The 18,796-nt window shown below is 41.1% G+C and overlaps 1 protein-coding gene across 1 annotated transcript in view; it reads right to left on the bottom strand.

Moving 5' to 3' along the window:
* NR2E1 (nuclear receptor subfamily 2 group E member 1) overlaps window positions 1-18,796 on the bottom strand; it is a 52,515-nt gene that overhangs the window by 12,833 nt on the left and 20,886 nt on the right. The window contains exons 3-6 of the mRNA XM_070765142.1: window positions 12,620-12,707; window positions 8,068-8,303; window positions 4,071-4,217; window positions 253-306 (exon numbers count right to left, since the gene is read on the bottom strand). Coding sequence (XP_070621243.1) covers window positions 253-306; window positions 4,071-4,217; window positions 8,068-8,303; window positions 12,620-12,707 — 525 coding nt within the window. The remainder of the gene's footprint in view (window positions 1-252; window positions 307-4,070; window positions 4,218-8,067; window positions 8,304-12,619; window positions 12,708-18,796) is intronic.

Here is an 18,796-nt window from a genome sequence, read left to right as displayed (position 1 = left end):
TAAGGTGAAAATAGTTTGTAAGAAGAGGCAAAAAAATCTTAAACCCTGGGTTTGTATCTCGAAAAGTTTGTATGACGAGGCGTTTGTAAGACGAGGTATCACTGTATTATCTTTAAAGCTGGGATATTTTAGATAATGTTACATCTGGTCAGGTCCCGATGGGAGAAAGATTAATTACTGGACTAGCATATTTGTGCTACAATAACCTGAACAGCCACCAGATGGCAGCAAAGTGATACATAAAACTCTTACCTCTGTGCTGCCATCTACTGATTGTTCTGATATTTGCAGCCCAGGTTTGATAGCCTAATGATAAGGAAGCAAATAAAATCACATCCACATACTAACTAGGCCTTTCAATAATGCACTGGGAGTGTCATTGCAGAGAATAAATGGGCCGTGGGGGGGGGAGAGAATTGAAATATAATGCAATTTATTAAAGTACCATTCATATGATTATTTTCATTAAATTAATACTTTCCCTTTATTTGCATTAAAAATACACAATGTAGACACATATGGTTGAATTTTCAGTTTAGGCATCCTAGATCTATCAGAAATCATCCATGTAAATGTCATGTTATAAGAGGAGGCTTATAGAAGCATGGGAGGGTGAGAGCTAATTTAATAAGGTATCTGTACTATACCCTTAAGAAAGCAGAAATCAACAGGTACTAGCCGCTGCTATTTAAAGCTCACCATACTTATTATGCAATAACAGTTATTATTCACAGTACAAGGCTATCACTTAAACCAACTCAAATTCAATTTAGAAAGATTGAGAGAGAAAAAACACCTTCTACTTTGCAAAAACAGAGTTAACTTAGCCCAGGCCAGCAGACAATTGGCCCTGCCTACATTTTTGGTTGCAATCAATAGGAGACAGGGAAGAGATACATCCTTGGTCTGTAAGAATTCAGTGCTATTGGATGCCTGTTCAGAGGCAGAGGGTCCGAATACAATTCGTTTCGCCATCAAAACTCTGGATCCAATCAAAATGATATCAAGTGTGGTTGCCCAGTTTGTGAGTCATAGCACTGGAGGAAGGAAACTAAACTGGGAAGGAAAGGAGAACAGAACAAGCTATGCAGACAGGCTGTTCTGTTCTCCAAGCTAGAGAAATTGTGTTATTGGATGGAAGTGGAGGATTTCCCCAAAGAGAACTGGCAGGAATTGGTGTTCTCCTACCCATTACCCACTGATGGAGGCCACTACCGAAGTCTCAATCTGCTCCTGGGAGTGGACATTTTGGTTAAGGGGTGCTTTTAAAAATATTCCTCGTTCTTTCTTTTCTTCCTAAAAAAATCCACTTGCCAGAATTTGCCCCTTAAAACATCTCAAAAATATATGCAATCTATATAGGCAGAGGTGGGCAGAATTGTTCTAATTAAGATGAATATTTTACCAAAATTATTGTTCCTATTTTCCACTATTCCAATTAAACTTGAAAATACTTTTTTAATGAGCTAAATAAAATGACAACGAAATTTGTATGGTAAGGGAAAAGGCCAAGGATCAGTTTAAAAAATTTACAAGGCATGAGAGAAAGAGGACGATTTGGGCTACCACATTGGGAGCTCTATTACCAAGCGATGGCAATGACATGGGTAAAGGATTGGATTTTACTTAGCAATAAAAGACTATTGGTGTTAGAAGGACATGACTTGCAAATAGGTTGGCACACATTTATGTGGTATGAGAAGAAGAACATACATAGTTACTTTCAGAGACATATTATAAGGAGTTCATTGATGGCAATTTAAGGAAAGGATGAAAGCGAAACCGTGGGCGTCCCTGCGTATCCGCATGCGATTTTGCTACTGCCCTGGTGCAGTAGCGTAATAGCACTCGGGGTGAGCACACATCACTGTTCCACCTTAGCAGCCACCTCTGCCTATAGGTATCGTTCTAATCTAAACCTATTCCGCACACTGCTTTAAAATAAATTTAAAGATAAAGTCTCAGAGCATCCAGCTATTGTCTGTGGCCAGCAGCTCTCAGTCCGTCACCTTCGTGGGGTGCTACGTAGTGAGCTGGCTCTCTGCAAAGGGAATCTCGTTGCACTATGCCAGCTATTTCAAGCAGGCGAGCCAATGCTCTCTGTTATGGAAGAAAGAAACTCGTCTCAAGCAAGTTTTTCAACTAGGTTTCACAGACTACGGAGAACCACCCCTTTCAAATGTATTCAGCCACCCGTTTCTGACTCATGCTCCTCTTCCCACTGCGCTGGCTGTACATGGCAGCATTTGCAAGGCTCCGTGCCAGAGGCAACTGGCTACTTTTCCCTCGCCTCATACACACATATACAAAACTCTATTGTCTGCTCACCCCAAACCCTCACAAACATTTCCCACCCTTCAGAACAAGTGCAGTGAGTTCCTTTCTCTCTCTTTTCAATTTAACGCCTACCCTTCCTGTGGTTTTGAAACCAGCAAACACGTCACCTTTGTTTTTTATTATCGAATTTATTATTGATTCTTTTTTTTAAAAAATATATATATATCCATGAATATTTGCCTGAGGAAAAAATTGAGGAACGAATCACGCAATGGAATACCTTATTCCACCAGACTTGAAATCTCTTGGGCTTAGACAATTTAGAACTACGTCGCCTTCAATCGGATCTAAATGTAGTTCATAGAGTCATCTGCCACAATGTCCTACCGTTCAATGACTATTTCAGCTTCAACCGCAACGTCACACAATAGATTCAAACTCAATGTAAACCGCTCGAAACTCGACTGCAGAAAAGACGACTTCAGCAACAGAGTGGTCAATGCCTGGAATGCACTACCTGACTCTGTGGTTTCTTCCCCAAACCCCCAAAATTTTAACCTTAGACCAGGGGTAGGCAAAGTTGGTTCTTCTGTGACTTGTGGACTTCAACTCCCAGAATCCCTAAGCCAATCATGCTTGCTGCTCAGGAATTCTGGGAGTTGAAGTCCGCATGTCATAGAAAAGCCAACTTTGCCTACCCCTGGGTTGTTAGACTGTCTACAGTCGACCTCACCCCATTCCTAAGAGGTCTGTAAGGGGCATGCATAAGTGCTATAGTCCCTGTCCTACTATCCTATTACCCTCATTTATCTATATTTACTTTGTTTATGTTTATACTCAGGCCTGCTATTTTGTTTATTTAGTTATTCAATTTTTATGCCACCCTTCTCCTTAGACTCAGGGTGGCTTATAACATGTTTAGCAATAGCATTTTTTAACAGAGCCAGCATATTGCCTCCACAATGCTATTTTGTACATGTTTGACAAACAAACAATAAAATAAAATAAAATAAAATAAAATAAAATAAAATAAAATAAAATAAAATAAAATAAAATAAAATAAAATAAAATAAAATAAAATAAAATAAAATAAAATAAAATAAAATAAAATAAAATAAAATAAAATAAAATAAAATAAAATAAAATAAAATAAAATAAAATAAAATAAAATAAAATAAAATAAAATAAAATAAAAATAATAAAATAATAAAAATGAATAAAATAAATAAAATAAATAGAATAAATAGAATAAATAGAATAAATAAAATAAATAAAATAAATAAAATAAATAAAATAAATAAAATAAATAAAATAAAATAATAATAAAATAAAATAAAATAAAATTAAAATAAAATAAAATAATAAAATAATAAAAATGAATTAAATAAATAAAATAAATAAAATAAATAAAATAAATAGAATAAATAGAATAAATAAAATAAATAAAATAAATAAAATAAATAAAATAAATAAAATAAATAAAATAAATAAAATAAATAAAATAAATAAAATAAAATAATAATAAAATAAAATAAAATAAAATAAATAAATAAAATAAAAATGAAATGAAATGAAATGAAATAATAAAATAAAATAAAATAAAATAAAATAAAATAAAATAAAATAAAATAAAATAAAATAAAATAAAATAAAATAAAATAATCTTTTTATTTGGTCAGTAGAGCACCACTGATCCCAAGTAAATCAACCCTGAAGGATGAGTAGGAAAAGCAATGCATGCACACACGCGCACAGAGTGACACCGCTTCCTCGCCACCTTGTGTAAGCTTTACCTGATCTTGTAAGGAGAGAGTAGAGAAGGCCGGGACGCTCTTGGCCCACTTGATGCTCATGAAGAGAAGCCTTGCTGCAGACTCGCAAACGGATTCTGTGGCCACTTCGTACAGGTACATGGGGGTGCCGCTGACTTCATGAGGATACTAGTAATAATGTTTTTAAAAAGCAATAGTTGGCAAAGTAGCACACTTTTAAACAAATGTATTTCTTAATTATTTAATCTATTTCTCAGAGGGAGATAAAATCTAAACAGGACACAAGAAAAAAATGAAAGGAGAGGTTTGGTAAACAACCACGAGTTGGTTGTATTTGTATCTTTTGTCTGAATTCACTCTCTGTCTGCTATGAATGTAGATGAGGTACCAGCTAAGGAGACTGTACAGTTTGTACCTGAAATGGTCATTCTTTCCCAGGGGGGAAAAATACAGGCTGGGTTGATGCTGGGTTGTGTTTCTTGCAGGCAGCTTATGCCTATACACATTCATGTACAGTACAGGCAGTGGTGCATTTTACTACAGACATAGAGAGAAGCCAGATAGGCACAAATATGTAACACCATCCTTAGCAAAACAATTTTTTTTAAGTTAAATAAGTTTGGAGTTAATGTCAACACTGACATCCATGTGCTGCAAATTTGACTGGGAAGTTTGAAAAGTTGCAGAGATAATAACAAACTATTTCAAAAAAGCAACACAAAGTGTATCTGTGTAGTAACCAGAAATCCAGCTCAGGTTGAGCAAGTTTTACTTTATAGAAACAGAGTAGGAAGATGTGTAATTTCACTTGTTTCATTTTTGAGAAGAGTTAAGGAGCAAAATGGATAATTTCAGTCTCCTAGAGTTATGCAGCAATATACATTTTGCACTTTAAAAGGCCCCCATTCCCCCAAATATAAAAAAGGGGAGCAAAACTCTTGGCCCTGCCCATTCCAGCATTATCACATTACCAGTCACACCCCTTTACTTTAAAGGCCAAGATTTTTTTTAAACTTATGATACAACAGTGATCGGACTCATTCGAGACAATGATGAATCCGCATACAGATGAGAGGTTGAACAACTATCCTTGTGGTGTGAGCGGAACAACCTAAAACTGAACACACTCAAAACCATAGAAATGGTGGTAGATTTTAGGAGAAACCCTTCCATCCTTCCACCTCTCACAATACTAGGCAACACAGCATCAGCAGTAGAGACCTTCGAATTTCCAGGTTCTATCATATCTCAAGACCTAAAATGGTCAGCTAACATCAAAAACATCATCAAAAAAGCACAACAAAGAATGTTCTTTCTGCGCCAACTCAGGAAGCTCAAACTGCCCAAGAGGCAGTTCTACAGAGGAATCAACCATATGGCTCTTCCCTGGTAAAAGCTGATTCGGAGGCGAGCCTGTAGCTCACAGGTTAATATCCAGCCTTGCATGCAGAATGCTACAGGTTCAAATCCCAGTAAGGGTATGTCTAGCTGACGAAACCATAATAAGGTCAAAATAGATCTACAGTATACTAGGCTCCCTTCCTTTTCACTTATCAGCAAAAATATGTAACTATATATATGTGTGTGTGTATCTCATATGACTGACACACACACATATATATATGACATATATATGTATATACAGTGAACCCTCGATCATCGCGAGGGTTCCGTTCCAGGACCCCACGCGATGATCGATTTTTAGCGAAGTAGCGGTGCGGAAGTAAAAACACCATCTGCGCTTGCGCAGATGGTGTTTTTGCTTCTACTGCCGCCCGCCCTTCGCCCGCCCACCCCGTTGCTCGCAAAACGGCTTCCCTGGGTGCCCGCTCGCTTGGGAACATCCCAGCTTCGCTCCCAGCTGGGGAGCGGATCTAGGGAGTCCCCCACCGCGCGCGCGTTGCTGGGGAAAGCGCGCGCGCTTGGGAACATCCCAGCTTCGCTCCCAGCTGGGGAGCGGATCTAGGGAGTCCCCCACCGCGCGCGCGTTGCTGGGGAAAGCGCGCGCGCTTGGGAACATCCCAGCTTCGCTCCCAGCTGGGGAGCGGATCTAGGGAGTCCCCCACCGCGCGCGCGTTGCTGGGGAAAGCGCGCGCGCTTGGGAACATCCCAGCTTCGCTCCCAGCTGGGGAGCGGATCTAGGGAGTCCCCCACCGCGCGCGCGTTGCTGGGGAAAGCGCGCGCGCTTGGGAACATGTTCCCAAGCGCGCGCGCTTTCCCCAGCAACGCGCGCGCGGTGGGGACTCCCTAGATCCGCTCCCCAGCTGGGAGCGAAGCTGGGATGTTCCCAAGCGCGCGCGCTTTCCCCAGCAACGCGCGCGCGGTGGGGACTCCCTAGATCCGCTCCCCAGCTGGGGAGCGGAGCTAGGCTGCCCCAAGCTCGCGCGCGCCGCCCGCCCGCCCACGCTGTTGCCGGCTCCGCTTCCCAGCTGGGAAGCGGAGCTAGGGTGCCCCAAGCTTGCGCGCGCCGCCCGCCCGCCCACGCTGTTGCCGGCTCCGCTTCCCAGCTGGGAAGCGGAGCTAGGGTGCCCCAAGCTCTCGCTCCAGCCCACTGCCGCTGGGGTCTTACGGGGCAAGAGGGGGAAGACCCAGGGAAGCCTCTGCCCGGCGGGGAAACTCCACCATCTACGCATGCGTGGAAGGGCACGCATGCGTAGATGGTGGAGTTTACTTCCGGGTTGCAAACTAGCGAAATAGCCCTTTCGCGATCCTTGAGGACGCGAAACTCGAGGGTTCACTGTATACATCAATCATCATAGTCATGGCTAACATTTGATACTCAGAGTACAATTTATTGTTAATTTAAACTCAACATTAAATAGATTTATTAGACCCAGGGTCGGCAACCTTAAAACACTCATTTCTGTGCTCTTCATTTACCTCAAGCTTTTGCACAGTGATATTTCTTTGACAATTAGGGAGCTTCTTGATAGTTGGTTGTTTTGGATATATTTATTTATTTATTAGATTTGTATGCCGTCCCTCTCCGTAGACTTGGGGCGGCTAACAACAATAATAAAACAGCATATGACAAATCTAATATTTAAAACAATTTAAAAACCCTTATTAAAGACCAAACATACACACAAACATACCATGCATAAATTGTATAGGCCTGGGGAAAAGGAATATCTCAATTCCCCCATGCCTGACGACAGAGGTGGGTTTTAAGGAGTTTACAAAAGGCGAGGAAGGTGGGGGCAATCCTAATCTCTGGGGGGGAGCTGGTTCCAGATGGTTGGGACCACCACAGAGAATGCTCTTCCCCTGGGTCCCGCCAAACGACATTGTTTAGTCAACAGAACCCGGAGAAGGCCAACTCTGTGGGACCTAACTGGTCGCTGGGATTCGTGCGGCAGAAGGCAGTCCCAGAGATATTGTTTTGATATATACCTTGAAGCAGTGGCGGGGGGGTTCCCACTTACGGCCGCTAGCAGTGAGCTTCCTGCGGAGCTCTGTGACCCCAACGTACGCACATGTCTGAGTGGGAGTTCGCTTCTGCGCATGCGCAGGAAGTGAAATCTCATGAGGGGACACGAGCGTGAGAGAAATTTCGGCAATTCTTTTGCTTCCGCACATGCAGTCGGGGACACAGACCTGTGCGTGTAGCTCCATTTTCCCTACCGGAGCTAAACTATGGTCCATACCTATAGGAACCCAATACAGCCTTGAACCACCAGAATCATTTAGAATTGGTTAGGATAAAATTAAACAAATAAGTAAACAAGTAAACAAATAAACAAACAAACAAACAAACAAATAAATAAACAAACAAACAAACAAATAAATAACACCTGTTCTTTATTTATTCAGATGATTCCGGACACTACAGCCCAGAGAAAAGAAACCACCACTGCACAAGGACAAAATATTCAATGAAAGAACAATAGAACGTTGAACAATGGAAGAAGTTTTTGTCAGTGGTTTTTGTGGTTTTTTGGTCTTTTTCTTTTTAGTCTGGAGTTTGTTGGGGCAATGTTGCATTTCCTCCATAATAAAGAAGAAGAAAGGAGCAAACCTTTGGAGTCGGCTGAGCTAAGCCAACTAGATTCTGCCTTTCAGATGCCGTAGAGACTGTGGCTAGTTCTAGATTATGGGGTTCCAGCTGTGTGACAGCTGTGAAGAAAGCTGGAGCAGGTAGAGCCGTGGAGGAGAAGTGTGGCGTGCTTCCATTGTCTTGCTTGTGCCCTCTGAAATACAGAGCTACTTGTTTCCTGATGGTAGATGTTCTTGGTCCCCTTTCATGTTGAACAGCTGGAAACAAATGAGAAAGAAAAGATTAGGAGAAGGGATAACTATTTTTAATTAATTTGCTGCAGTATATACCAGTGGTGAAATCCAATTTATTTGTACTACTGGTTCTGTGGGTTTGGTTTGGTGGTATTGTGAGTGGTCCTCGACCAGCTCTGATAATGATAGATTCTGAGGACAATGAGCCAGGCCCATCTTGGTACCCTGGGCCAGTGGTTTTGCCAGCTGATGCAGAGAATGAGAGTGAGGGAGAAATAGACCTGGATGAACCTGAAGGACCACCAAAGTGGCAAAGATGCCAATGACAGTAGGGTCTGACTTGGAGGAGGAGGAGGAAAATTATGAGCCTTTGTTAGATGTCTGCTTTATAAGACTAAGAAAAAGAAAAGAATACTTGTATGGAAAAAGGAAGTAGTCTGTAGCTTGATAACTCTAGGGAACTGTTGACCACTCCCCATTGGTATTTAAGGATGGCGGATGGGAAATTCAGGGTGGAATTTCAACATTTTGTAATGGAGTCGGTTGATGTTTGAGGTTTCAGCCAGGTTACGCTAGCCAACTGTTATTTCCCTGCTAAAATCCTTGGAGTAAAAAGTGCCCTGTCTGCGGAGAGGCTGGAAAGCTGTAATTGTAAGTCAGTGAAACTGGAGACTCCTTAACCCCTAAAGGAATTTGCAATTATCTTTGATCTTCGGCAGCAGCCTAGCTGCTGGACTGTTATCTTCTAACTCCTCTCACTGAGAAGCTGCCAAGATGAACTCGCATGCATGAATTTGGCTTGTATAAATGACGCTTGCTATATAAAAAGATTGATTTGAAATATCGGCGCGTGGATTCCTCCTTGGTTTTCAACATGCGTAGGCACAGGATAGAACAGGTGGGCATTTATTTATTTATTTTATTTATTTATTAGATTTGTATGCCACCCCTCTCTGTAGATGTGGCTTGGTAGGTGTGGCAGGGGAAAATCTCAGAGAGGGGTGGCATATAAATCCAATTAATAAAATAAAAATAAAATAATAAAATCTCCATTCCCACCCCACTTTGAGGCCAGGCAGAGGTGGTATTTGTTGGTTCTCCAAACTACTCAAAATTCCAGCTACTGGATCTCAGAACTGCTCAATATTTCCACTGCCACTTCTCCAAAACTGTCAGAACCTGCTGGATTTCACCCCTGGTATATACACAGTGAAGGGCTACCAAAATTTTTACTACCACACTATGGGCGTGGCTTATGCAGGACGCCCTGCATTTTCTTTCAACATCTTTCAGTGCAAATTGGGTGCTCTGGGGTGGAGCTCCATTTTCACTACCCCACTCTGTGTCCCCCCCCATCCAGGCAGCAGCCCACCCCTGTATAGACATGTCTTGAACTTTAATCATATCTATGAAAAAAACAAGTTTAACACTGACTAGTGCCTTTCATCTACAAAGGCCAGTTGATAATTTCCTAACCTGTTGAAATATCATGAGATATGGAAAAAAACTATCTGAGAGAGCATTAGCAACAAAATTGTTAATCCATGCTATAAGGGGGACCTTAATTTAGTTACTGAGGGGACCTAAAGCAGAGCAGGGAGGAATATTTATTAATCTCAAGGGAATAAAGGGAGAGACGGAAGAGAGATTTAAGAGATAAGGCTCTCTGTATTACAGACAAAGAACTTGCTTTGGACTGGTGACAATGAAGTGAATTTTACAGATTGTGTTAACTAAGTAGTTAAATATTCAATAACTGCACGTGATTATATCTGAAGAGTAATTAAAATATTCAGTGGACAGAATACAAAATATTCAGATAACCCTGTGCTGTCTACAAGGCTAAGTAATGTACAAATTAAGAAATCTCAGGGGTCTCAAGAGAAATGGAAAACAGATAATAATTGGCAAATAGTAAAAAAAAATAGGTTTGATTTATTATAAGCGTGATAGGAGCAGTAGAGAATCTCCTATTTGGATTAATGTATTTTTAATTAAATAACAAGTTTGGTGGATGTATTCATATAACAGGTTGTTGGAGATGATCACAAAAAGGAGAATCTAGTTTCTAAGCACCATGGTTTTGCAAATAAAAAATACTTTAAATATAGATTGATGATGTGACAATAAAAGTAATGTCTAGAAGCGTAAAAAATCAGATATTGGTTTTGATGATATTCTTTAGGTGGTTGGGATTTTGTTTTTTCAATGTATTGGATTTGTTTCCTATTTATGTCATAGAAATTGAATGAATGGATGGATGGATGGATGGATGGATGGATGGATGGATGGATGGATGAAAAAAATAACATTAATCTTGTAATTTATCCTGTAGTAAATCTGCAGCTACTTTCTGTTTATCCTTGCTTACTATGCCAGATGTTTAAATGGTTTGAAGGGTGGGAGGGAGAGAGGAAGGGTGGAAGGAAGGAAGGAAGGATTTGTGGAGACAATATAAAAAAATGAATGGGAATTACATTCTTTGGAGGTGGTAGGATGGGACTGAAGTTCCTGAAGCTATGACAAAGAATAACAGAACAACAGAAATACCTAAAGAGAAGGCATAGAGCAGGGTCTTAAAACTTGGCAATTTTAAGACTTGTGGACTTCAATTCCCAGAACTCTCCAGCCAACTATGCAGGTTGGAGAATTCTGGGAGTTAAAGTCCACAAGTCTTAAAATTGCTAAGTTTGAAGACCTCTGGCATAGAGGACAGTGGAGGAAAGCAACACTTGTTCCTTCTATTGGAACTAGTTGGGTTGTAAGTGGCACTAACAGCAATGATGGGGCCACTGCACTATTTATATAATCAATCTGTGCTTCAAAAGTCATGGAGAGCTTTAAAGAAATCACATTCTTAAAGAGGAAGAAACCATATTTGTTTCCTAGTGATTACTTAAAATTCTGGGAAAGTGTTGGGGGAGGGAGACCCTTAATAGAAAAAATAATGTGGAACAGGGTGGGGAGAGGAGGGTGGTTACAAAGTCAATATCTGATTAATAGCATTCAGACAATGGCAATGAGCAAGTCAGGAAAATCTCTGCTCTCCCATTTCTTAATATATGGCCTTACTACATTCCTTGATATTCCTCATATTTAGTTTTTTTGTGGAATCCTAATTTTGGAAAAAAAATGCTGGAGAAGACTCCTAGACTGCAAGGCGATCAAACCAGTCAGTCTTATAGGAGATCAACCCTGACTGCTCTTTAGAAGGCCAGCTCCTGAAGATGAAACTCAAATACTTTGGCCATCAAATTAGTTTAGATTAGATTAGATTTATTAGATTTTTATGCCGCCCTTCTCCTTAAAAAAAATATAATTTATTAATTTAATGAAAGAGGAAGAGGAAGAGGGGAGTACAAAATCAAAAGGAGGAGAGAGGAGGGGGAAAGGAAAATACATTTATATTGGTTTGAGAATTGCGAAAAATTACAAAGATCCGTTATGTTCCTGAATATATATACATTATTATACAACAATTCACATTATTACATTAGTTCTATTCATGTTTCGGTCTTAATTTACATTGCAATGAGCATCTTTATTATCTATACCTTATGTTGTTTGATAAGTCTATTCGAAACATTTAAATATAATTAGTCCTACTGTAATTTTATTGGGTATATAATATATTTAGGTTAGTAAGAGGTTGTACTTTTAAAGAAAAAAGTATTTAGAGGGGTAGGGATTGAATAAGAAGAAAGAAGTGGGGTAGGGAGGGAGTTGTCTCCTTAGACTCAGGGCAGCTTACAACATGTTAGCAATAGCACTTTTTAACAGAGCCAGCCTATTGCTCCCACAATCCGGGTCCTCGTTTTACCCTTGTCGGAAGGATGGAAGGCTGAAGGAAGGACTCATTGGAGAAGAGCCTAATGCTGGGAAAAATTGAGGGCAAAAGAATAAGGGGACGACAGAGAATGAGGTGGCTGGATGGAGTCACTGAAGCCGTAGGTGTGAGCTTAAAGGGACTCTGGGGTAGTGGTGGTAGGACAGGATGGCCTAGAGGAACATTGTCCATGAGGTCACGGTGGGTCAGCCATGACATCACAACTAACAACATGATTGAAGATAAATCCCACTGAGCTCACTATCTGCATGTAATCTAATCTAATTCGCTATCTGCATGCAATCTAATACATAAACACTGGGTTTGAATGGAGACCTCTGTAGAAAGCTATTATTAAGCCAAATGTCTCAAAATAGATTTAGATTAGGAAACAAACTACTGTTGTTGCTTATAAAAAGACACAGAGACAGCGATCTAGGAATGCTAAAAGCAGAGCAAATTATCTGAGCAATGTTTGGGGCGCAGGAAAGAATGTGAAAGGATACCAAAATACCATCTTTATTCATGTTCACTTCCAGGCATTTCTTCAGCCGACATGCCCTGCATTGGTTTCTATGTGTCTTGTCCACTGGGCAGCCTCCCTAAAACACAGATATTTAAGTGAAAGGGGAGGGACAAAAGTGAATCTCAGCAATCAACATATAGAATAGAAAGGTGCTTGATAATATCTCGACACACACCAATTAAACATGCATTATCCAGAATACATATTCATTCTAGATTACTCCAGAAAAAGGAAAGGGGTGCTTTCCACAAATGAAAATCCCCTAAGGAAAAGAAAAATGGAAGCACGCACACACACAAACACACAATTCCCCAATCTGATGTCCTTTAGATTTGTGAGTTACAATTCCCTTTGTGAACAATCAGTTCAATGTATGTTAGTAGGTACAGTATAACTAGCATATCAGAAGGCAAGTAGTAGTAGAAGCTCTATGGATCAGTTTTTCCCAATCTGATGCATCTCAGAAACATCATAATTTAATTTTGGTGTTTCATAACAGTACTGACAAGTGTCAACAGCGTAGTAGGACAATGAACTTCATTCAGCACCCAAGACAGCTCCCCTTCCAACCTTCCTTAAAAATCTCCTTTTCATCAGAGGGCTGTGGTGTTCTCTCTACTAACCTGTCAGTCAGTCTGAAATTGAATATCTATTACAGCCTACTCAACAGTTCTCATCAACTCCCCAGTCCCCACCCGTGTCTTCCTCCAGTTTCTTATGTCTCGATAAGACTTTCCTCCTTGGGTTTTTTTTTTAAATGGAAAATATATATTTTTTATTTTTATTTTTTTATTTTTTATTTATTATTATTATTATTATTATTATTATTATTATTATTATTTATTAGATTTGTAAGCTGCCCCTCTCCTAGGACTCGGAGCGGCTCACAACAAGAAACAATACAAATCCAAAGGTTAAAACAATTTTTAAACCCTTAATATAGCAAACAATAATACATCTCATACAGGACAATACATAAAGCTGAAACAGCCCAGGGGAATCAATTACCCCATGCCTGATGATAGAGATGGGTTCTGAGGAGTTTGCGAAAGGCAAGGTGGGTGGGGGCAGTCCTCATCTCCGGGGGGAGTTGATTCTAGAGGGTTGGGGCCGCTACAGAGAAGGCTCTTCCCCTGGGTCGCACCAGACGACATTGTTTAGTCAACAGGACCCGGAGAAGGCCAACTCTGTGGGACCTAACTGGTCGCTGGGATTCGTGCGGCAGAAGGCGGTCCCAGAGATACTCTGGTCTGATGCCATGAAGGGCTTTATAGGTCATAACCACCACTTTGAATTGTGACCGGAAACTGATCGGCAGCCAATTCAGACTGTGGAGTGTTGGTGTGACATGGACATATCTGGGGAAGCCCATGATTGCTCTCACAGCTGCATTCTGCACAATCATTCTTCACGATCACGATCGAAATTGCTAGACTGTATCAGGCTGCTGACAAAGTTGCCTTGTTGTTTGTATGGAGGCTTGGTCAGGCCTCCTGGACTGAGTGGATGCCTCACTATTTCTCCAGCCAGTCAGTACCTCACTGGTCATTAACAAGGAGCCTACACTCTGTCAGATAGAAATGTGTGATATTCATAACAAAAACTTATATAAAATATTCCATCATTGGCACTTTGCCCCAGCCAGACTTGCAAAAATATACTTTTTGTAGACCCAACGTGTTGGAACTATATAATAGCTCACGGTCATGGTGGGCATGACCAAATGGCAAGAAAATTTTAGAATGGGATTAGGAACTGGATAAGAAATGATAGAATGTGGGGTAAAATGAAAACCAGAAACATATTTATTAGGGATTGTCAGAGGGCAACATACAAAAGCAAATTACTATCTTATTATATACATTTTAACAGCCGCTAGACAAGGGGTGGGCAATTAATTTTGCCATGGGGCCGCGTGAGAAATTGGGATGGTTTTAGAGGGCCGGACTAATATAATTAACTCAGTTCTACCCAATACTGTAAAGACCCAGATCCTGGCCTGACCTAAACTCCCAGACCCACTTTACAGACCCTAATTGTTTGCTTTACGGCAACACGGTGAACCACAGTCATTGCGCTGGGGTGTTTGTGTGGTTTCTGTGCTCGGCCTCTCTCGGTAGGTCGGTGTCCACTCCAGTGAGAGGATGAAAGAGCTCACCACATCTGCCGGGATTCCTCTGGTTCCTGCTTTCCTGATGAATCCTGAGGAAAGCAGGAAACGGAGGAGTCCCGGCATACGCGGTGAGCTCTTTCATCCCTGCACTGGAGCAGACCCTGACCTCCGCAGACAGATAATGGGCAGGCCGGTCACAGACAGTGGGTGGGCTGGATGCAGCCCGCGGGCCGCCCTTTGCACAGATCTGTGCTAGACTATCCTTTGCACAAACTTGGAAAGACAGAAATCCCCAACAGAGAACATAGTGATTAAAAAAACGTTGGATAGTGCAGAAATTAGTAGACTTGCTTTAGAATTACAGAAATGAAAACAGAAAGAATTCTTTACTGTATGGGAAAAATTGGCTGGGGAAAAAACAATAAAAAGTAATCTTATAAAATTGCAAATATCAATACAATTGTAAACAAATAATGTGATAGTGTTGTGGTTAGCTCTGGCCCAGCTCCTGCCTCAAGGACTATGGATGCGGGGGTGACATCCACATGCTGCAGGCCTGTTTTGCCCCTGGTGGAATCTGATGATGAAGGCTCCTCTGACCAAGAAGACATGACTGACAGGGAGGAGAGTGGGGCAGACAGCTCAGAAGATCAATTATCTAGCTCCTCCTTGGATTCAGAACAAGAGTTAATGATACAGCCACGCATGCGGAGAGCGATGCATAGGCAACAACAACTGAGAGATTATTATCAAAGAAAATGAGGCCACCTGTGGTTGGGTGGGGCTGTGGTAATTAGTGAGGCTGCTATAAATAGCAGCCTGTGGGTTTGGCCATTGTGGAGGATTATCTGATCGTTGTGTTTCCTGACTGCTTTACTGACTTTGACCTTTTGTGTGCTGATTTTTCCCCGCTTTGAAACTAAACCAGAGCAAAGTGTGTTTCACTTTGTGAAAGAAGAATGACTGTGAATTGCCTCACAGCTGCAAGCTAAGTATCACAGAACTGATAAGGGACTTGTACAAATTACCAGTTTGTTTGGAGTGCTCTTTGCTATACCAAAAGAGGGCTTGGTTTAAGTGAATTTTCATTATAAAGAACATTGTTTTGAATTTTCAAACGTGTGTGTGTCTGAAATTTGTACCTGTGAATTTTTGGGAGGATTCTACCAGAGAGCCCGACAGAACAGATAGGTTGACATGAATGCATAAAGATTATATACCGATGACACAGAAATGTAAATATGTTTATGTGTTTTACCTTTGTTTTTGTATTTTTCTTAATTTATTTAAAAATTGAATAAAATTTATATATTTTTTTAAAAAAGAAATATGTGATATCCAAACAAAGCCCAATTATGGTGAAGCAATTGCCTACTGAATGTATTGGGTTAGCTGTCCGCAGAACTGATGGCAGAAACTCCAAAAAGAGTCTAGAACAGACCTAAGCACTAAAACTGACAGTGAGATACACTACCAATCATAGGCCCCATGCATTCTGGATGCAAAGCACCAATCAAGAAAATGTCTTTTTGTGGATCAGTTTCAAATATACCAGGTCTCAATGTGTCTTTCCAATAATTATTCCAAATAAAATAATCTCCTATCCATGACTCAAAGTGTTTTTTTTTAAAAAAGAAAAAGACAAGGCTTTCTTTAATATGCTTTTGCATACAATTTGTAAATTGGTCCCACAGAAACACCGTTGAAATGCAAAAAGAATAATGCTTCCTGCAGCCCTACCCTAAGAGATAGGTTTCTGTTACCATAATTTTGAATTTTAACTTACCCTCTCTCAACATAATCTCAATTTTTCTTCTTAGTTCTATCCCAACTGCTTTGCATCCAGAATGCATGGGGCCTATGATTGGTGGAATATCTCACTGTCCATTATAGAGCTTAGGTCTGTTCTTGATTCTTCCTTGGAGTCTCTCGGCCAGCCAACTCTATGGACAGCTAACTCAATGCATTCAGTAGGCCAGTGTTTCCCAACCTTGGCAATTTGAAGGTATGTGTACTTCAACTCCCAGAATTTCCCAGCCAGCAAATGCTGGCTGGGGAATTCTGGGAGTTGAAGTCCAGATATCTTCAAGTTGCCAAGGTTGGGAAACACTGCAGTAGGCGATTGCTTCACCATAGTTGGGTTTTGTTTGGATGTCATGCATTTATATCTGACAAATGTTTGATGACAAATGAGATATTGACTGGCTGAAGAAACAGGGGGGCACCCACTCAATCCAGGAGGCCTCCATACAAACCAAGACAACTGTCAGCTTGGCTTGCTGGAGAATTCTGGGAGTTGAAGTCCACAGGTCTCAAAGGTGGCAAGTTTGAGGACTCCTGGCCCCTGACTTTCAGGACAGATGAGCTAGCATACAGATGAGCTAGAATATTTTAACTGTTAGGATAGGTTCTATGATTGGATGGAAAAAAGGAAAAAGCAAAGACAGGGAATCGATAAATATTAGAAAGTTGGAGAGTAAATATCAGAAGACCGGTCTAAAAAAAAGTAAAGTAAAGTAAAAGAGATACCTGAATAAGAAGGAAGGATAAATTCGGATAATGAAATTGAATTGGGACAAGTGATGGGACGGTGGGACAAGGTAAGACGATCTATGATGAGCAGAATCCAAGACCAAGCTACAAGAAATAAATTGGAATCACTCTATAATATGTAAATAGATATATTGCTCTTGGGTCAAGTGGACTATATAAGAAACACCCCCGATTTGGTGGTGGGGAATGTGTGTGTGTCTGGGTGGTAGGCACATTTCACTATGCACTGTTTTATGTTGTGTGTATTAAACTTGTTAAAAATTAATAAAAATAAATAAATAAATAAATAAAAAAGAGATGCCTGAATAAGATCATTGTTTTGAATTGATGGATATTATGTAAATATAAGTTATGTAATAGAAAAGAAGCACTATAAGAAGTTGTATTACAGGCACGTCTCATAATGTCCAACATTTTAAAATGTCTTTTGTTTTGTGTGTTATAAATAGTTTATTTATTTATTTTTAAAAAGGAACTTACACAACAGACGGGAGCTTGGAGGCTGGTTGAACTGCGGCAAAACCCACTGTGCAGACTTGACCTCGGTGTATAGGTAGCTCATCGGCTGACCCAGAAGCTTGCACCTGGAGGGTTGGATCCTCAGGTGACCCAGAAGTCCTCAATTCCACTGCCCTCGGAATCATAAGCCTCCCCCCGAAATCAATCGGAGGCATTTCCCAGTAGGGCTGGGCTGGGCCAGTGGGCTTTGCTCCCATATTGAAGGCCGATCGAAGCATGGAGGCTGAGGGGCTCTCGGCTTTTGCTACTCAGCTCTGCCTCCCAGCAGCCACTAGTCCTCAGCATTAGCAGCAGAGGTGGAGGGCTGGGGCAGATGGTTTGCAAAGGTGCCCCCCTTCCTTGGCCTGGATTCAGTTTGGGCTCGCTGGGTGCATCCAGGGTGGCACAGTGTTTAGAGTGCAGCACTGCGGACTACTTCAGCTAACTGCTAGCTGTAGTTCAGCAGTTCAAATCTCACCACCAGCTCCAGGTTGACTCAGCCTTCCATCCTTCCAAGGTGGGTAAAATGAGGACCCAGATTGTTGGGGGCAATATGCTGATTCTGCACTATGAAGCGGTATATAAGTCTAAATGCTATTGCTATAGCTATCTAGCAGGCTGGAGCCAAACGGTGCCTTAAGAAAATCTGTCGAGGAACCCTCTCTAAAAAGCAGAGCCTGTTTCCTTTCACAAGCTGCTTCCCTCCCTGCCCACAACCCTCCCCGCTGCTGCAGCTGCCCAAGGAGCAATAAAGGCAATTTAACAGCTCAACAGAGTTGCAAGGGACCTTGCGGGTCATCTAGTCCAGGGGTAGGCAAAGTTGGCTCTTCTGTGATATGTGGACTTCAACTCCCAGAATTTTTCAGCTAGCATGACTGGCTCAGGAATTCTGGGAGTTGAAGTCCACAAGTCATAGAAGAGCCACCTTTGCCTACCCCTGATCTAGTCCAACCCCCTCCAGCCCAAGTAGGAGACCAATGAAGAAAACCCTGTCTATTTCC

This window comes from Erythrolamprus reginae, chromosome 1 (assembly GCF_031021105.1).
Source record: "Erythrolamprus reginae isolate rEryReg1 chromosome 1, rEryReg1.hap1, whole genome shotgun sequence".
In the NCBI taxonomy this organism is placed as follows: domain Eukaryota; kingdom Metazoa; phylum Chordata; class Lepidosauria; order Squamata; family Dipsadidae; genus Erythrolamprus; species Erythrolamprus reginae.
Note: the sequence above shows the minus strand (reverse complement) of the source record. Positions and strands in the feature narration are given on the sequence as shown.